At 38.1% G+C, this 18,763-nt stretch overlaps 1 protein-coding gene across 2 annotated transcripts in view; it reads right to left on the minus strand.

The window, feature by feature from the left end:
- Positions 1-14,435: 14,435 nt before the first annotated feature.
- Positions 14,436-18,763, minus strand: part of LOC137283716 (phosphoinositide 3-kinase adapter protein 1-like) — a 34,966-nt gene continuing 30,638 nt past the window's right edge. Inside the window, exons 11-14 of one of the 2 annotated variants that reach the window (XM_067815381.1) lie at positions 18,597-18,648; positions 16,360-16,457; positions 16,085-16,141; positions 14,436-15,382 (exon numbers count right to left, since the gene is read on the minus strand). In XM_067815381.1, coding sequence (XP_067671482.1) covers positions 15,260-15,382; positions 16,085-16,141; positions 16,360-16,457; positions 18,597-18,648 — 330 coding nt within the window. In that variant the 3' untranslated portion in view covers positions 14,436-15,259. Of the gene's footprint in view, positions 15,383-16,084; positions 16,142-16,359; positions 16,458-18,542; positions 18,649-18,763 lie in introns of both variants that reach the window. The other variant, XM_067815380.1, reaches the window with a different exon arrangement.

An 18,763-nucleotide genomic window follows, 5' to 3' on the forward strand; every position in this document is an offset into this window, starting at 1 on the left:
AGTACTCAATAGGTGCCTGTTTGCATGTTACAAGAGTAAATGTGAGCTTTAACAACCGTTGCAGTTAAAACAGAATAAAAACGTAATGGATTGTGTATCAGTTGGTTTATCAGTCATAATCTCAGCTGATATCCATATTTGGATCGTATCGTGTTTATACAGAGATGACCTGACAACACTCGGGTGATAATCAGTTGTCACGACAGATCATTACGATTGTGTTGAAACTGAAAGCCATAAGGTATCTGTAGTTGCGAACAGATACAGAGATTCTGCGGACGGATAGCAGTTATTTGTTGTTATTTGTTGTTTGACGCTGCACTTTCAGTTTTAAGGCGGCGATCTGTGAATAATCGAGTCTGGGACAGACAAACCAGTGACAAAACAGCATGAGCATCGATCTACGCAACGGGACACGAGTCACCGAAGTCAGCGAGACAATCACCGGGTACTTGATCCCGTTAGTCGTAAGACCAGTTCTAACCCGGATCTGCCATGAAAGAGAGAAACGTTTCCGGAAAACATTCGTTGAACCAGTTTAAATGTCCAGACCAAAACATTCCTCTTGAAGCTGACACCGCATAACTGATGAAAGATTTTGAACTTACGTCAACAAACACCAAAGCCAGGGAATAACCAGCCTCGATTACCAGTCGAGTTAGATGCAACACCATGGAACAGTCGTTTATGAAACTAATTCACACATTGTTCAAAATGCGTGTTTTCTTCATACAAGGAAATACTTATGCAATCCATTCATTTATTTCCATGGAATAACATTTCCTCATAGAATGTGACATGTTTACATGTCGGTATCGCACGATCTTTCATCACCTGTGTACTAGTTAATAGTTCATTGACACCTGAACTACGCAACGCATTGAGCCGTTTCAAGCTCAAATAGTTTATTGACGCTTTGATTTGTGCGGTGCTACTGCCGTCATGTGTATAAGGATGTGTTGGAATCGATAATATAGTGTGTTTACCTCTGTGTGTGCGTGCGTGTGCGCATGTGTGTTTGCGGGAAAACAGTGCATTATTTGATTTATGCCATTTTTGATGCACAAAGATAAATAACATGATGTCACTGATTTGTGGTGATATATTTCTTAATCACTGCTTAAATATTGATCTGAATGATATTACAATAGACACCGTGACACGCCTTTAAAAAGATGCTTTGTCAAACGTCATTTCACAAATTCAGTAATACTCGATAAGCTGGTCAGGGAAGTATCGGAACGTTCTACAGTCTCAGGTCTCAACACGAGTGACATGTCTGCACCTAAGGCTCAAAGATCTCATGCCTTATCGTGGACGTGTCATACTACCATTGATAATGACAATGTGTCCGGCCATGAGATATAATGCTCCCCCATACCATAACGCTTAATTAGTCGTTGAACAAATCATGCGTCAGCATACCGTTCACCTGGCCGTCTGGATACCCCTGTCCTGTCATCTGACCTGTCAAGTTGAAAACTCGAATCTTCAGTGAACAAAACACCATCAGTGGGCCTTGGAACTCATTGGTGTCAAGTCAGGAATGGTCTGAGCAGTGACCACCAAGCAATCTTGATTCAATTCCTCAAATGGATCACCCGTATGTGGTTGTCTTGCTGACATGACGTCACGAGATGACGACCAGGGTCCCGTTTCACAAAGCTCTCGTAAGCCTAAGATCTCGTAACTTTCCTCGTAGCATTTGCACCTCCTATGTTACAGTATGCCAGGTACAAATGCTACGAGAAAAGTTACGAGATCTTAGGCTTACGAGAGTTTTGTGAAACGGGCCCCAGGGCCCCGTTACATAAAACTCTCGTAAGTCTACGATCTCGTAACTTTTCTTAGGGTCCCATTCTGATGCAGCTTTCTCGTGTACCTGTGTTGAAAACGTTTCCATAGAGTTGAGATCCTGTTTTGATGAACACCAAAATGTCCGGCCACTTCAGTTTGGCCCATTCCAGTATCCTGCATAACCACGGCGTGGAGACGCGCGTGTTCTGTTAGCCGTGGCATGATGTACGCGTAAATCTACGTGTTTCCCACAACATTCAGAGGACAGAGAATAGTTATCAATTCTTCAGTTTGTACCATCAGCTGTGTGAACGTCAGGTGTCAAAAAGCTTGCAAAAGTTGAGAAAGTTTATTGTGCATCAAAAGGAATGTGTTTTGCTGTATGTTTATTTTGGGTTATTTTACTTTTCAATTAACTTTGTTGTAAGTAATTTAGTCTTCAAAAAATTTATTGAATGCAATTTTCGTTTTCAAATAAATTTATTGCGTGCAATTTTAGTTTTGAAATAACTTTATTGTATGTAATTTAATGTTATGGACAGTTAGCTCTCTCCGTTGGTACTCTCACCCTTATGATTTCACACTTCCTCGTACATCGCACCATGACCAACATCTGTCAGATTCACATTTCACCATGCATTCCAAAACCTACATGTACTTTGAAAGCTTGACCACTGCTGCTTACCACAGGTAAATGTCGCCATCATCGTCTTTGTATTTCCATTGTGATCGTAATTCTCTTGCAGAAATTTATAATTACTGTTTGAGCATTGTAAATGTCAGTTAATAATCATTTATTGTTAATCATTTCTTTGATTTTTGTTGTCTGACAGATTTCCGGTTACAATATTTTTTTTCAACATGAATGGCATGTGAACAAGAATTTGACAATTACATCTTGTATTTCACTGTACAACCCGTTTATTTTTCGTAAAAATATTAACATGACTAACAGATGTGATGCAATGGGAGGAATAATATAATAAATTAATTATGACAATAGTCATTGTTTCGCTCATTGTTTTCCTCTTTCTACATCGATATATATATGTATATATTTTCAGATATTTCTATCTGTGTGTATATGAGGCAATATGGGGAAATGATACATGTTCCGGGCACCAGTATTCTCTGTTATTACTTCCTACATGTACATTTATGAACAGAATCTATCACTTGTACCTAGTGAACGTCACATTCAGATTCACCGTGTACTGCCGATTCCCGTTATGTTTTGTGTACACTATTATATACAAATCCTTCTACTTGTAGTAACTGCTGGAATTCTGATATTCTATAAAGATTTTCGTCAATGAAATGTGACTCGTTCGTATAATTTGCATACCGTACAAAAATGTTTAGCTTCAAAACGGGTGGTAGCTATACACAACTTTTTTGCGTTTATAATCCAATCAAAGCTGTGCATGTTATATACTAATATCTGAAAAGTAAGTAAGTTTAGTTTTACGACGCAGTCACCAATATTCTTGCTATATGCTGGTGGTCTGTAAATAGTCGGTTCCCAGTTGCGCAGACCCAGACCCCTCCTAAGTAATGGAAGGAATTACGGCAAATTTGAAGGAATTGCATCTCAAATGCAAAAACAAAAGCAGCTCACTCGCGAAACAACTGCAGCGATATCGGTAGTTTAGCGGTAATAACATAAACACAACGTCCCTGTCGGAAACAATGTTGGTAATTCTTGAAACAAGATCGTCCATCTTCGGAGATTTCTCGGCTGAGTTCCGTGATTTGCCGGTCGCGTCCTGAAACTCACACATCAAAACGTGGCATCACTGGAAGGGGCACCCGTCTCGGTGAGTTTTGTTTTTAGTTTCTACTATTTTCATGTTCAAAATTATCCATCTTTGTCCACCCGTGTTGAATGCGTTTAGGTATGAGGTGTTGTCGAAGCTATAAATTACCTTTTTAGGAAAAGATCGTCACTGCAAAAGAGCGTCATAAGTCACGGCCATGGAAGTTGTTTACGTTTGAACATCGGAAGCATCTTTTATAAAAGAAATTGAAAATCAATACATGTTTTCTTCCAACCTCTAAATGCCAACCAAGCATCTAATGTATGTTGTTTAGATATTTAAACAATTGCAGTTTTCTGGAATTAGCTGGAAATTATATGTATGCATCCCAGATGATTTCTCTGCTGGTAGGTAAATACTGAAAGCATTTCGACAGAAAATATATTTATGAAAAATATTCTTGCAAGCAGACATATGGTAATTTCATAGAAGATGACTCCTGACCAACTACTGTATGTACATTACATGGATTGACCGGGCGAATACTACCATTCGTAGCCCAGGTCAGGAAACCAGTGGTTGATAGCATAAGCACATACACACCAAAGACATTATTTAACTCATAAAATCATGTCAGTGAAAGTGCTTCATCTCCTACAACGGAGGTGAAATCAATGTAATTATACTAAAAAGTAAAGTGAAATAGAAACAGTATCATAAGATCGATATTAATTAAAAAAGCATATAAGTCGAATTATTAGCGTGTTCTCAATCACCTGAAATAATGACAGCGCCTTGCTCTGGTACTGAAAGTTGCAGCCGTAGAACATTACATTGGATTGCATTTGGGGCTGGCATAGCGAATGTTGCTGTGTGAGTGTATGTGTGAGTGTGAGTGTGAGTGTGAGTGTGAGTGTGAGTGTGAGTGTGAGTGTGAGTGTGTGTGTGTGTGTGAGAGAGAGAGAGAGAGAGAGACAGAGAGAGAGAGAGAGAGAGAGAGATCAGTTATGTCGGGCAGCTTCCTAGATTTAGTATTCCCACCGAACAAAAATAGCTATGACGGATTATTTTGTCCAGTCGCTGTTCCACATCAATGCAAAAAAGAGAACATATTCACTAGTATGTACGATAGATAAGTAATTGATCTCTTAATAAATAATGATCATGCCGAAGTTCCACTAAGGAACATGGTGAGCTAATTATCAAATAAAGTTGTGATACTCACATCATTCGTGTGTATGATGTTTGTTAGTGCTACACACACCTTTCAGCCGATGTACTGTTGTCATACTACTTCCGTGTTGAAGGCGAAATGGGGCAGCCAAGTCGTCTCTGTTCAGAGAATCGGCAGGTTACTAATTAAGACTTATTAACGTCTCTTACAAAACGTAAACATAAAAAAATGGCAGCATCAGGCACTTGTGTGTGCTCCGATGCTCTGCCAGTGTACTTTCTGATATGTCAAAACAGGTAGAGTCGGTCCGATCATTCTATTGGTGGTTAATATTAGAACTGGGCATTTTAGTTACAACTTCCTAGTATACTTATGGACTTTGAACTGACTCACTTTGATTATGTTGAAAATGAACATATCAGGATAATATTCGAATGTAATGTCATTTCTATATTTACACTTATGTGTACACGAGCTTTTGATAAGTGGTGCCATACATGGCTTTAGTCGTTGAAGCATTCGTAAAATGTTATGTTGTGTTCAGGAACCGTGCCAGCATGTATGAGCAAAGGTTAACGCCGTCAGCTGCAAAATCATACAACCTGATGTCACACACGTTGGACATGTATGTACACATACCTGATCCCCAAATCATCACATCGACACTTCACAATTCTGCATTTACGGCGTTCCCCCAAACCATTGCATCAATGCCTCGCGATTCTGCAGATACAACATTCCCCCAAATCATTGCATCATTACTTCACGATTTTGCAGATGCTCAATCTAAAACAAATTACATTGTTATATTCACCTAGTCATGACGTCAACAGGTCCTCCATCATATACGGTATTTCCTCCAATAAGCGCCGGTAGTAAAGCAGGGTTTTAAGAAGAAGCTCAGGGTACGTTCCTTTTAAATGTATTTTCCCTTGATCCAAAAATGGATGTATTAAGAGATGGTCTCTTTAGTAATAACCTCGGGTCCTCCACACAACACGGGTTAATGAATATTATGTAATCTTGGCATTTTAAGTCTTTTAAGCTGGGATTCCAACAGGCGCCACACATATCAGCTCACGAATCACAATAAGCACCGGATGTCCAATGAGCGCTGGACACCTAATAGGTGCCAGGGGCTCGTAAGTCTAAGATCTCGGAACTTTTCTCGTAACATTTGTACTTGGTATACTGTAACATAGGAGGTACGAATGCTGTGAGAAAAATTACGAGATCTTAGGCTTACTAGAGTTTTGTGAAACGGGGCCAAGGTCTGGAAGTCCGTTGACAAAAAGAAGCTCCCAGTTGCTTATTAGAGAAAATACGGTAATTTTCATCAGTAATTTTCCTGTTATGCTGAATGGAATTAGTTTTGGAGATTCATTTTAATGTGGCGATGATGTTTTATCTGTCCACAAAGATCTACGACACCAGTGTTGTGGTGGATTGCGTAGTGGAGTTTCCGAAACGTCACTATGTAAAAGTTAAAAACAGAAAGCATTCGCCCCCAACCTCCACCCCATCGCCACCTGTGATTATTACCATTATGATTATGCAATCAACCCGCACGGACACGACTGTTCAGTTCCCTGTATCTTCCTGTTAGAGACAATACCAGGGATATTTGCTAGGAAGCCTTACCGTTGGTAACAGACACGATCGTTGCGCAACTGATGAGTAAATGATGCATCATTTAAACGTCTATGGAATCTTAGAAGGGACATAGTCGCGTTGTCGTCTTTACATAAACACCCTAAAGGCGTCCAATGAGTGATTGGGTGAGTTAAGTTTTACGCCGCACTCAGCAATATTCCAGCTATATGGCGACGGTCTCTAAATAATCGAGTCTGGACCAGACAATCCAGTGGTCAGCAGCATGAACATCAATCTGCGCAATTGGGAATCGATGACATGTATCAACCTAGTCAGCGAGCCTGACCACCTGATCCCGTTGGTCGCCTCTTACGACAAGCGTAGCCGCCTTTTATGGCAAGCATGGGTTGCTGAAGGCTTTCAGTAATAGGCTTCAAGCATTGCATCCATGTTGGGAATCGAGACCGGATCTTCAACCTAACCTCTAGACTATCTCTCTGCCCCTTTAAGTACGCAAAAGTGATTTGGTTTAACGAGGTATTAGAGTATATAATTGACATTACGTTGTTTGCTTAATGGCATGTGTAGTACTCATGTAGAGTAGTAAAGTACGTTGGTCCAAGGATCTTAATCAGGGATTCGAACCCCGGAGTTTTGCTTGCTGGCACAGGTGACTCTTACATAGGTACCCTGGACCACATGGCCCCAGTGGCCCTGGTTTCAAATGAGAAAGCATTACACTTATACTTTATCCAAGAACAACGTTTGTTACCACATGCCATAATATAACTTTGCATGTGACAGCTTTCTGTCTTTCAGTGCAGCTTGATGCACCGTGTTGTGCTGGTGTGCTGGGATACGTCAGACAACGATAGAACTGTGGTAGTCACGTATTGTTTACATAGCCTATAACTGTAGAGGCATGCAGCGTCCCGGCTGAGATATCTGAGACAGACAGTACTGTGTTACTATTGACCTTCCGGGTTGCTTGTTGTTGACTTGATATCATGATCGTTCACGGGGCAAAGAAATTGTTTTTGAATGGAGCCTGTCGGGTAAAATAATACGACAGACATGGTCTACGCTGAAAGGGGCACTTTGCTTCAAACATGCGAAACCTGTTTTTGATAATGTAGTTGTAAAGTTGTTAGTTGTGAAGTCATTCAGCGGATATATCTGATAGACGTGGATAACGTTTTGTTGCTTGTATTTATTTGAATTAAGTATAAATGTTGACACGGGTGTTTTAAGCTCTACATTTGTGTTGTACGTTAAACTTTTAGGGAACAATAATATCATTGTATACAACTTGATACCAACAGGATGTGCTGATGGTGGACTCAGTGATAACCATCTCATGCGTTCATGGTGTGAAAAAGTGATGTCCATCTTGTGTGTTGATGGTGGACATTGTGGTTTCCATCTTGTGTGTTGATGGTGGATATTGTGATTTCCATCTTGTGTGTTGATGATGGACATTGTGATGTCCATCTCATGTGTTGATGGTGGACATTGTGATTTCCATCTCATGTGTTGATGGTGGACACAGTGATGTTTGTCTCATATCTTGATGGTGGACATAGCGATGTCCATCTCATATGTTGATGGTGGACATAGTAATGTCGGTCTCTTGTGTTGATGGTGGACATAGTAATGTCGGTCTCATGTGTTGATGGCGGACATAGTAATGTCGGTCTCATGTGTTGATGGTGGACATAGTAATGTCGGTCTCATGTGTTGATGGTGGACATAGTAATGTCGGTCTCATGTGTTGATGGTGGACATAGTAATGTGGGTCTCATATGTTGATGGTGGACATAGTAATGTGGGTCTCATATGTTGATGGTGAACATAGTGATGTCGGTCTCATATGTTAATGGTGGACAATGTGATGTTTGTCTCATATGTTGATGGTGAACATAGTGATGTCCATCTCATATTTTGATGGTGGACATAGTAATGTCCATCTCATATGTTGATGGTGAACATAGTGATGTCCATCTCATATTTTGATGGTGGACATAGTAATGTCCATCTCATATGTTGATGGTGAACATAGTGATGTCCATCTCATATGTAGATGGTGGACATAGACTGAATCAATGGTTCCAGAAGAATGAATACATTTACATATTGTACGTGAGATTTATCTATAGGCCAGTGGCCTTTCATGCTATAAATGCTTTGATGTTGCCTCGACTAGTGTATCATTGTAAGGCATTGTACTCATGCTTATGCCTACAACTTATTTTTACTGGTTATTATTTAGCTGAAGTGAGACTTAGCTCTGAAATGTCCCATGTATTCATGTTCATCCAAATTCAAAATGCTTTTAAAAAAATTTAGATCCAGTGAGTCAGTCTGAATTAATTTTACTTACAACAACGTTAAAGTTACATCATGGCAAGTCAGCATTTAAATGAAAGCATACACAGGTGCTGCTGAAACCGCTGAGGACAAACCCAGATAGGACATCAGGTCAAGCAGGGATTCAAACCCAATCCTAGGGTTCTCACAGAATCAAGGGAGGCTACTCTTAACACATTTCATCAATAGTGTAGTAAGACAAACAGTATGTAAAACAGATATCCATAGAAAACATCACTGAAGACAATGCATACAGGTACAACACAAGGCAGTGAAATATATTTTGTAAGTTTATTTCATAAAAATAATAGTTCATCGAAGTAAAACGAAGAATACTATTTCATAATTTCCAAAGCACTATAGACATGGTGGAGGAAACAGCTTTTATTACAAACTGTATACAGTGTATATTACAAACAAGCAAATATTGAATATACATCAAACACACACCTCTTAGGCTCTCATATTAACATACTTTAAAATTCTGAATAATGCTAAAACTTTTCTATGTACATAAAAATGAGATTTCAAATTAAAAACATAATATAGCTTCTAAACATACACATTTTCTCAAACTTTTCTGCCAGTATCTGTGCAACATGACCTAAAAAGCACAAAGACTGAAAGTGTAGGTCCTCTGCTCTCCATCTTCTAGTATGAATGCAGGCCTGCAAATATTTGGACAAGACAATCCAGTGATTCACATTGTGATCATTGATCTACACCCATTGGATACAATGACAGTAAAGTAATAAGCTTGACTATCTTATCGTCAAAGTTACGACTAACAACCACTGCTTACTAAGGACTTATCCCAGAATTCTCATGTGATAAGACAAGAAGAAACGGCAGGCTTTGGGATGTCAGCTTTAAAATCACAAAGGAAGTAATGGATTAATGGACTCATTGCTACATTCAACATATGTTGATCACAACATAACTTTTATTAAGCTTGTGATGACATAAGAAATCTATGAGAAAACAGACAAGACATCTGCGAGAAAACAGACAAGCAGCACCAGACCATCCAGACCATCTTTGTCAGTTACTCAGTGTGGTTCATTCTTTGAGCAATACTCTACGAGAATCATGGTACTTCACCACATGAAGGAAATGTGCTAATATCCCATGGTATCAAATCCAGAACAGGTGCCACAGGCAAACAGTTTAACCACTAGGCTATTTCCCTATGATCTGCCCAAACAGCTGACATCTGTGTGTCTCCATTACTCAGATGCTGGTGAAGCTATATCTCTTAATAATAATGACAATATAACACAATCTACCTTTTCCAGGCTAGATATCTTGCTCAAAGTGCACAAACTGATCGTTATTACCCTGGATAAACCAAGCTGCCTGTTAGGAACTACAAGGTTAATAGCCTCACAATCTCTTGCATACACATAACAGTCATCTATTTACAAACAAACATGTCTAATTATGAATCCTGGAAAGAAAATTGCAATTCTTGTCTGAATTTGTAATTTGTATAAATAATTCAGTATAAATTTGATAAAATACACTTTCTGAAACATAAAATATTTAGTAAGAATGTAAAGCTAAAGTCATAAAATGTTCAGCTGATAAAAGCATTGTCTATATTACCATGGTTAATACTACACACATTTAGCACTGGATCCACTCCTGTGCTTCTCACAAACTCAAATTACCCATCCTTGAGTTCCATTAGTCAACTTGACTGGCAGCGATGTTACTACCCCTAATGTACCAATTAGAATGTGAGTTACAAACATACTTGAACTTAATGTGGGCACAATCACAACATGGCAGTCACTCCCACAAGTTTGCGAGATGTTCAAAATTGAAAACCTGACATGTATAGGAAAGCAATCATTAATGTTTTTGATAAAAGGAAGTCTTCATGTCTTAAAACTGGCAGTGGTTTTGAGTTTCTAGAGATCATGAGTTACCAGTACCTCCCTTTCCCTAATGTCGAAATTTGATTGGTCGTTAAAATGTTAACAAAAGACAAGTCAGGCAATATGCAAATGACAAGAACTACAGAAATGGGCCCAAAGATTAGAGGAGGTTGACCAAGAGATATAAAGAGTGAGATGACATGAACAAGGCACTTATCATCTTCCAGCATTTAGCTCACACAGCCAAGAAAAACAGAAATAGTATCATACAACTGAAACACTGCTCTGTGTGTGTTGGGTGTGTGGGGGGTGGGGTGAGGTTTGGGTTTAAATTTGTAGGAGTCAGATCATTACTAAACCACATTATTTTCCTACCATTACACAATGAATTGTTACTGTTATGAGTTACACCTATTACACTGGATGAAAAATACAATTCTCATGGGTTATGCAAGTCCTTTCAAAATGCCCCAAAGTAATGTCTATCACAGATATCATAACTTCAATCAAGTGTTAGTTCTCTAATAAATTAAACAGTCCTTAAGAAAAAATCCTCTTGGCTAAAGAACTTGTACTAGATGTAAGTAACCAGGCATTGCCTTACTGCAGAAGCACAGCCCTCCCTGTTATCTTTCTACATCCGTAGTCCACGACATAGTTTGTAATATGAAAACCTAGCACTAACTACTCACTACTCAAAGACACTCCACCTTGTTGATTCAAGTATACAAGTGAGTGAGTGAGTGACTTTAGTTTTACACCACACTTAGCAATATTCAAGCTGTATGGTCGCAGTCTGTAAATAATAATCTGGACCAGACAATCCAGTGATCAACAGCTTGAGCATCGCTATATAATTATTGCATGATGATATGTGTCAGCAAAGTCATCCAGTCCTTTAAGACAAGCATGGGTTACTGAAGATCAGTTCTAACCCAGATCTTCACAGGTCTGCACAACTGAAGCTATATAATGTGATATATATTATTAGTGATTATCTACAAAGTTCTAAAAAACAACCACAATCCTCGTCTAAAAACAACCATCTGAAGCAATAGCAAAGACATGTGGGTACACCATACTTCCTCAAAAAATGTAATTAACCAAATGACAATATTTTGACTTAATACTTCATACACTGAGTTTGGAGTGGTTGTCTTGAAGTGTTTTAGATGTATCACAACATGTCTACTTCAAGCTGGAAGTGGAACTGACAAATCCATAACTATTATTCGGAGCGTCAGATTTGAGTAACGTCTTACGTCTCTTTAAGCAATATGCCAGCAATATGACAGAAAGGGACAACAGCAACGGGCATCACATTGTACTCATGTAGGCAATCGAACCCATGTCTTCAGGGTGATGAGGAAACGCTTTAACCACTAGGCTAGCTCACTGCCCCTTATGTGAGACTTGAACCCATGATTACAGCAGAGTTGCACACAGAAGGGAGGCAACTATACACAGCACCTGATCTGCCAAAGGGAACAGCACAGACATAACATCAGTATCAACATAACCATATCAATCTTACAGGTGAGAGACCACTGCCCTTCAGTGCATGAAACACATGCTCAATCTGTTCTATTCATTATGTTGCCTCATAGACCTCCTGTAGTGTTAACAATGTTTTAATACTGTCACCTCATAGACATCGTGTGGTGCTAACAATGTTATAACCTTACAGACCTTCAGTGGTGCCAACAGTGTTATAATATAGTCCCCTCATAGACCTCCTGTGGTGTCAACAATGTTATAATATTGTCACCTCAAAGACCTCCTGTGGTGTCAACAATGTTATAATAATACTGTTTCCTCATAAACCTGTGGTGTTCACACTGTCACAATATTGTCAACTCTTAAACCTCATAAACTCAAAGAACTATTGGCATGCCAACAATGTTATAATACTGTCCTCATAGACCTGTGATGTCAACTATATTATAGTATGGTCCATTCAAGGCTTTCTAGATTTGTCATACCATCACATAGAAAAGTGTTTTATTACAAAAACTTTCTAATTTACCATTCTTGAATGAACAATGTCTGTGCCATCGATTTGAATATTTCACATATTGCTACAACGATCTAAATAATTTTCAATCAACCCTCTTGAACAGGAAACCTATTATCACATACATTAATATACCTTGAAAATGACACAAGGAATTAAGTATAATCTATCGTTTATTTTTATTTCATAAGTGTCACTCTTCGAACATCCAGGAAGAGAGACACAATTAGGATTAAAAATAGGTTTACAAAGCGCCACTACAAAGCGTTTCTTGCTTGATGCTTCGCTGAAGTGCTTTTTGCCATGGTCAGTGGCATGTAAACAAACAAACAAACAAAGTGATAGACAAGAAAGCCCAGTAACAAGGCAGGGCACTTAATGGTCTTCTTCAAACAAAAAAGCATACAAAGGCCCCTTCCTCAATAAATATCCAAAGGTCTTGCTTCATACTGAGCATAAAAATATCTCAAAATATATTTTTCATAACCATCAAAATACAATATAAATTTTACCATAAACAAAATGGTTATGATTTTCATTTCATTCACACCAACTACATACAATGATATGTATAGTGATCTTGAGCATCTCACCTCAACAACAAGCATTTTAACGAGGTAAAATTTGCTTTTTACCTTCTTACTGCACAACACTTAAACAGGAACAAATAATATCAATACTATTGGAAGTAGCAGTTATATGTACATATATACATCATAGTGTTGGACACAAACTTAATACACAAAATCTTACAGAAACATAATTGCACACTTTTTGTTTATGTTCAACAAGATGAGGTTTTCAGGTGTATATACATCGGCATACATGTACTCACATTCTAATTATATCTGTATACACATGTGAAGCTCAAACCCAGACTTTGACTGAAGAGAAAGTGCAATGACCACTCTGCTACCCTTGCCCATTATCACCATAAACAGGGTGATTTATATGTTTGACTCCACTCACATTCCAATTTGTAGTTTATGTGTCTGATTTCAGTCACCTTCCAAGGTGTGGTTTGTATGTCTGACATTGGTCTCCTTCCAAGGTGTGGCTAGTGTGACTTTGGTCACTGTACAAGGTGAGATTTGCGTGATTTCTGTCACCATACAAGATGTGGTTTATGTATTTGACAGCAGTCACTTTCCAGAGTGGGTATTTGATTTGTGTATTTGATTCTGGTATCTGAACCTAGAATTAGTGGATCTGGTCACTGCTAAGATTCACAAGTCGGCACTAGGTCAACAAGATATGAAAAACTCTATCACTACTGTATGTGAGGTGTAATTAAGATTGCTTGTTTGAGGGATGAAAGTCTAAGTGTGATTCTTGAGAGGCATTTAGAAGTTGCTGGATATATAAGACGAGTATATGGATGACAACTTCTTTTCACTGTACAACACCTTTCTGGGCTACTTCTTTCATTCTTTCATCAGCTGAAGAAGGGGAAAGGAGTAGCCCAGAAACACTGTTCATTACAATTAAAAAAAGCTGTCATCACTATACTCGTCCTACATGAAGGTCTAAATGTTGTAGGTGTTAGATGCTCAGTACACAGGCGAATCACACACAGTTGGATAAGGTACAGAGATGCCGTACCTCGACAAATCTTGGATAAGAACTTATAATGGTAGCAATCGGGCAGAAACAATGGACAAAATTCTGCACTACTTTGCCTTAGACTTGTACATGGAGAGAAATAACCCATATTGCAACAATATACAAAAGACTTTAAGTCTTTGAAATACAGCAAGATGCATGTTTTTTAAAAAAATTCATCACCTTGTGACAATTCATAATGTTAAACAATAAATATTGCATTTAAACTTATATAGGACTCGTCTCAGCAAAAGAAATGCAAGTTTTGGAAACAAAATCTCCTAAAAGTAAGTGTTCATGGTTGTGTGTTCTATTTAAAAAGAAAAAAAAGCCAGTGTTGCGTTTCTTTTGCTGTTCAGTATATATTTAACCTTGTCATACTATATACATACACGCTTTATGATAAATATCATTCATAAATATTATACTGCTAGGTTATGAGTGTGAAAACGGAGCATGGACATAATGCACTATAAACAACAACACCACAAAATGTTTCAATTACATTAACATTGCCACTAACAAACAAAACACAAACTTTGTGAAAGCTCACAGATGGTTCTCAAACATGATATTTTCTCCTGTCTTGATACACGACCCAAACTTAGTGTTAACTGTCTTAAGACCAACATGTACATATGGGGTGAGTGAGTGTGGTTTAATTCTGCTTTCAGCAATATTCCAGCAATATCATGGCTGGGGACACTAGAAATTGGCTTCACAAAATGTACCAACATGGGCAATCAAACCCAGGTTTCCAGCATGACAAGCAGACGCTTTAACCACCAGGCTACCCAACCCCACATATAATATGACACGTAGAGAAAGTCCTTAGCTCATCTTGTCCATCTGAACTTTAAATGTCAGAACAGAAACATTATTTCTCACATGCTACAAAACATGCATTCCCATCTCGGATATGAGACTTATGTGTATATAAAACAAACCAGTATGTCTTTGTTACATGTATACATATGGGGTGTTTACAGAACTTTCATGATGGAGAATCTTCAATTGCAACTGAGGAAGATTCACCTGAAGTGTTTTCTATTGTATGGGATGGATTGTGATATGTCTATGTAGAGGCTGAAGACAGCATGTTACGAAATCTTGATGACTTTTGCTGCTGAGGCATGCTGGGAGCATCCCTGATGTTTTCATTCATTGCACGTGAAAGACGGACAGACTTCTTCCTCTCCTGTAAAGTGAAAAACAAGAATATATAAACAAACATCAATGAGATAATTTCGAGTGAGTTAGTTTTACACCGCTCTCAGTAACATTCCATGACAGTAATAGTCTGTAAATATTCAAATGGAACAGACAAACCAGTGATGAACAGCATGAGCACCGCTCTATGTAATTAAGATATAATGACGTGTCAACAAAGTCAGTGAGTCTGACCATCTGATCCCATTAGTCGCTTCTTACAACAAGCATGGGTTACTGAAGATCCATTCTAACCCGCATCTTCACAGGTTCATAGTTCATGACTTTTGAGGAGAAACTGATCTTAATAAATAATTACAAGGCAAGGAAAATGAAGAAATTATTTCACCAATGAGATGCTATAACATCACAGTCTCTAGGATTCTAAAGAAACTATTTCTGATTTCATGGAAGATAAGACTGGGTTAAAAGGAACATAACATTTCAAACTGAGACCCTTTCATACCAGTGACTGTCTGTACTTAAAAATGAGTGGTGTGTGAGTTTGTTTTATCGCCACTATTAGCAATATTCAGGTAATATCACTGCGGGGAGACACCAGAAGGGAGCTTCACACACAGGGTACCCATGTTGGGAATTGAACCCGTGTCTTCTCCGTGACAAGCGAAAGCTTTAACCACTAGACTACCCCACTGTCCATGGACTTGAAAGACATGACTTGTTTACTTACCAGAGATTGACGAGACTTGTGAGACATTGCTTGTTTCCCTGATTTCCTCCTGTACGACTGCAAAAAGACACATTTCTGTAAATTAGCACTGCAATAGTTTAAGACATTTAGTATTAATCAGTTAATGACAGAAATAATTACAGATCACAATCTTGGCATTCTCTTCCACTATATGTCATTTCAAAACAAGCAGTTCAGTGAACTTTTGCCACAAACCCATATTTCACACCATCGCAAGAGATTATTTCACCCCTGAATCAAGAAGATGTACTTACAATTTTGTCAGCATCAGTTGTGCCGTCTTCTTCTTCACTGAAGCTTCCACTATCACGGGCCTCTGGGGGTTCTAACACCGCTGGTAGAGACATCTTTCCTGGAAGACATCCGCACCATTTAAAACATGACAAACATGGAAATGGTTTCCTGACAACACTATAAGAAATATTCTACAGGATATCAAGGCTGTTCTTTACATCAAAATCCAAATACATGTATTACACAGTGCTTTTTGTCAAAGGCCCTTAATAATTTTGAATGGTTCACAACAGGTGGTAGTTCCTTGAAGAAATAAATATATATTTTTCAAATCAAGATTAATATAGGTAGTGATGAATAAACGGCAAAGAAGTCTCAATATGACAGAATATTGAAAGATAATACTTTTTCGGAGATAACACTGATTTATATCCTCAGCTATACTGCAACAGAGGTTAGGTGAATTAAGTTAAACGCCACTTTGGACAGTATTCACAGCAAATAAGTTTAAAGCAGAATAAGTGAATGAGTGAGTTAGTTTAGTTTTACGCTGCTATTAGCCATATTCCAACTTCATGGTACCGATGTGGGGAAATGACCCATAGGCTTCATGGGGTAGCACTGCTACTTGTTGAATACTGCCCCAAAACAATCCTTACCATAAAACTACCTTGATTTGTTTCTGAGTTTCATATTAGAAGTTGGGAAGTTCAATATAAAACAAACTTTATGGATAACAACTTTTATTTGTTTATTAGTGCAACGTTTCTTTACAGATTCTTGTACACCTGTCAAGCATGACAACGCTTGACAACTGTACAACTGAGTTTTTTTATGCCACACTCAGCAATATTCCAGCTATATGGTGCTGGTTTGCAAATAATCAAGTCTGAACCATACAATCCGGTGATCAACAGCACGAGCATTGATCTGCACAACTGGGAACCAATGACATGTGTCAACAAAGTCCGCAAGCCTGACCACCCGATCCTGTTAATTGCCTCTTATGACAAGCAGAGTCACCTTTTATGACAAGTAGAGTCGCCTTGGACAACTGTATAAGAACCTGTGTGGAAATATCACACTCACAAATAAATAGAAGCTGTCATCTATAAAGTTTCTTCTATATTATACCTTGATCAGTGAAACTATATTCTGCAGGTGAGCAAAAAGAGAGATGTGCTTGGTGTTAGTGTTTTGTGAGTGGGATATATATGGTGTGCAAGTTTTCTACAAGTGCTTCAAATAACACTTTCTGCATTTTTGTTGTTCTGATCCAATCACCAGCCTCCAGTCTCCAGTCTCTTTGATTTCATTTGAGATTGATGATTTGCTCACTAACACAAAATCTAATAAATGCAACAAAACCAACTTTTGACAGTCACATGAAATTAACTGACTCTGACCATTTCTCTCAAAGTTTTGGTCACCTGAATAAAAAAGTTGTTTTACAAGTCGTCATTACTTTGTTGTCACTTTTTGTTATTTTGTTTTACAAGGGGGGAAAACTTTGGTAGAAGAGCCAGGTTATCAACAAGCATGTGCAGTGAAATTTCAATTTCATGCATGCAACTTACACACCTGGATGTTGTGTAAGGTGGTTTTGTTGCCACATTTGGACTTTGTGTTAGAGAGCAAATTCACCAATCTAAAGTGAAATCAACAAGACCGTTACCAGTGCGTAAGAATCCATACTGAATTCTACAGCATTAGATAATATTTGCATATTTCATGAAAACAGGGGCTGTAGGAATCATTCTGTCATGATTAATTTGTAAAATTTCACATCATGGAATCTAGAGGATTTAAATTGTTAAAATAATTGTAAGACATGGTTCATTAGTATATGAAAATAAAATGACTTAGTAGTACAGCAATCATTCTTAAACATTAGTTTAAGAAGCTTCAAATCACAGAAATAAGGTAATTTTAGTACTAAAAGAATTATTCTTAAACATAAGTTCATTAGTACACCAAAATCTATTTTATGATTTTATTTAGTTTACATTATTGTTACAAAAATTTTCTAGATGAAAACCATGAACAAAAGCCCAATAAACACGTTCTTTACAAGATAAATAAGCCTTTGATCCACTGAGGCACAGATTATGTCAATTGGTTATTCTTGTGGTGCATTTCTAAGAACAAAGAAGTGCAGAAAGCTAATATTGCCACACAAGAAAAACAAAATTGACATAGTTACGTGGGACAGTGAAGTTCTTTTGGGCTCCAAGCTGGACGTTATCAAAGCAAATACCTGAAAGGCCAGGGTCACTGCCTCGAGCTTGGCGTACATAAAAACGTGTTTTCTGCAAATAAAATACAAATAGGTATCTTGAACTGGAATTAGAGGAGAAATGATCGTTATGTTTGACAAATTGCATATGATTGATACTTCAACAACATAAAGTTACACTCCATGAC

Source organism: Haliotis asinina, chromosome 5, assembly GCF_037392515.1.
Source record: "Haliotis asinina isolate JCU_RB_2024 chromosome 5, JCU_Hal_asi_v2, whole genome shotgun sequence".
NCBI lineage: Eukaryota > Metazoa > Mollusca > Gastropoda > Lepetellida > Haliotidae > Haliotis > Haliotis asinina.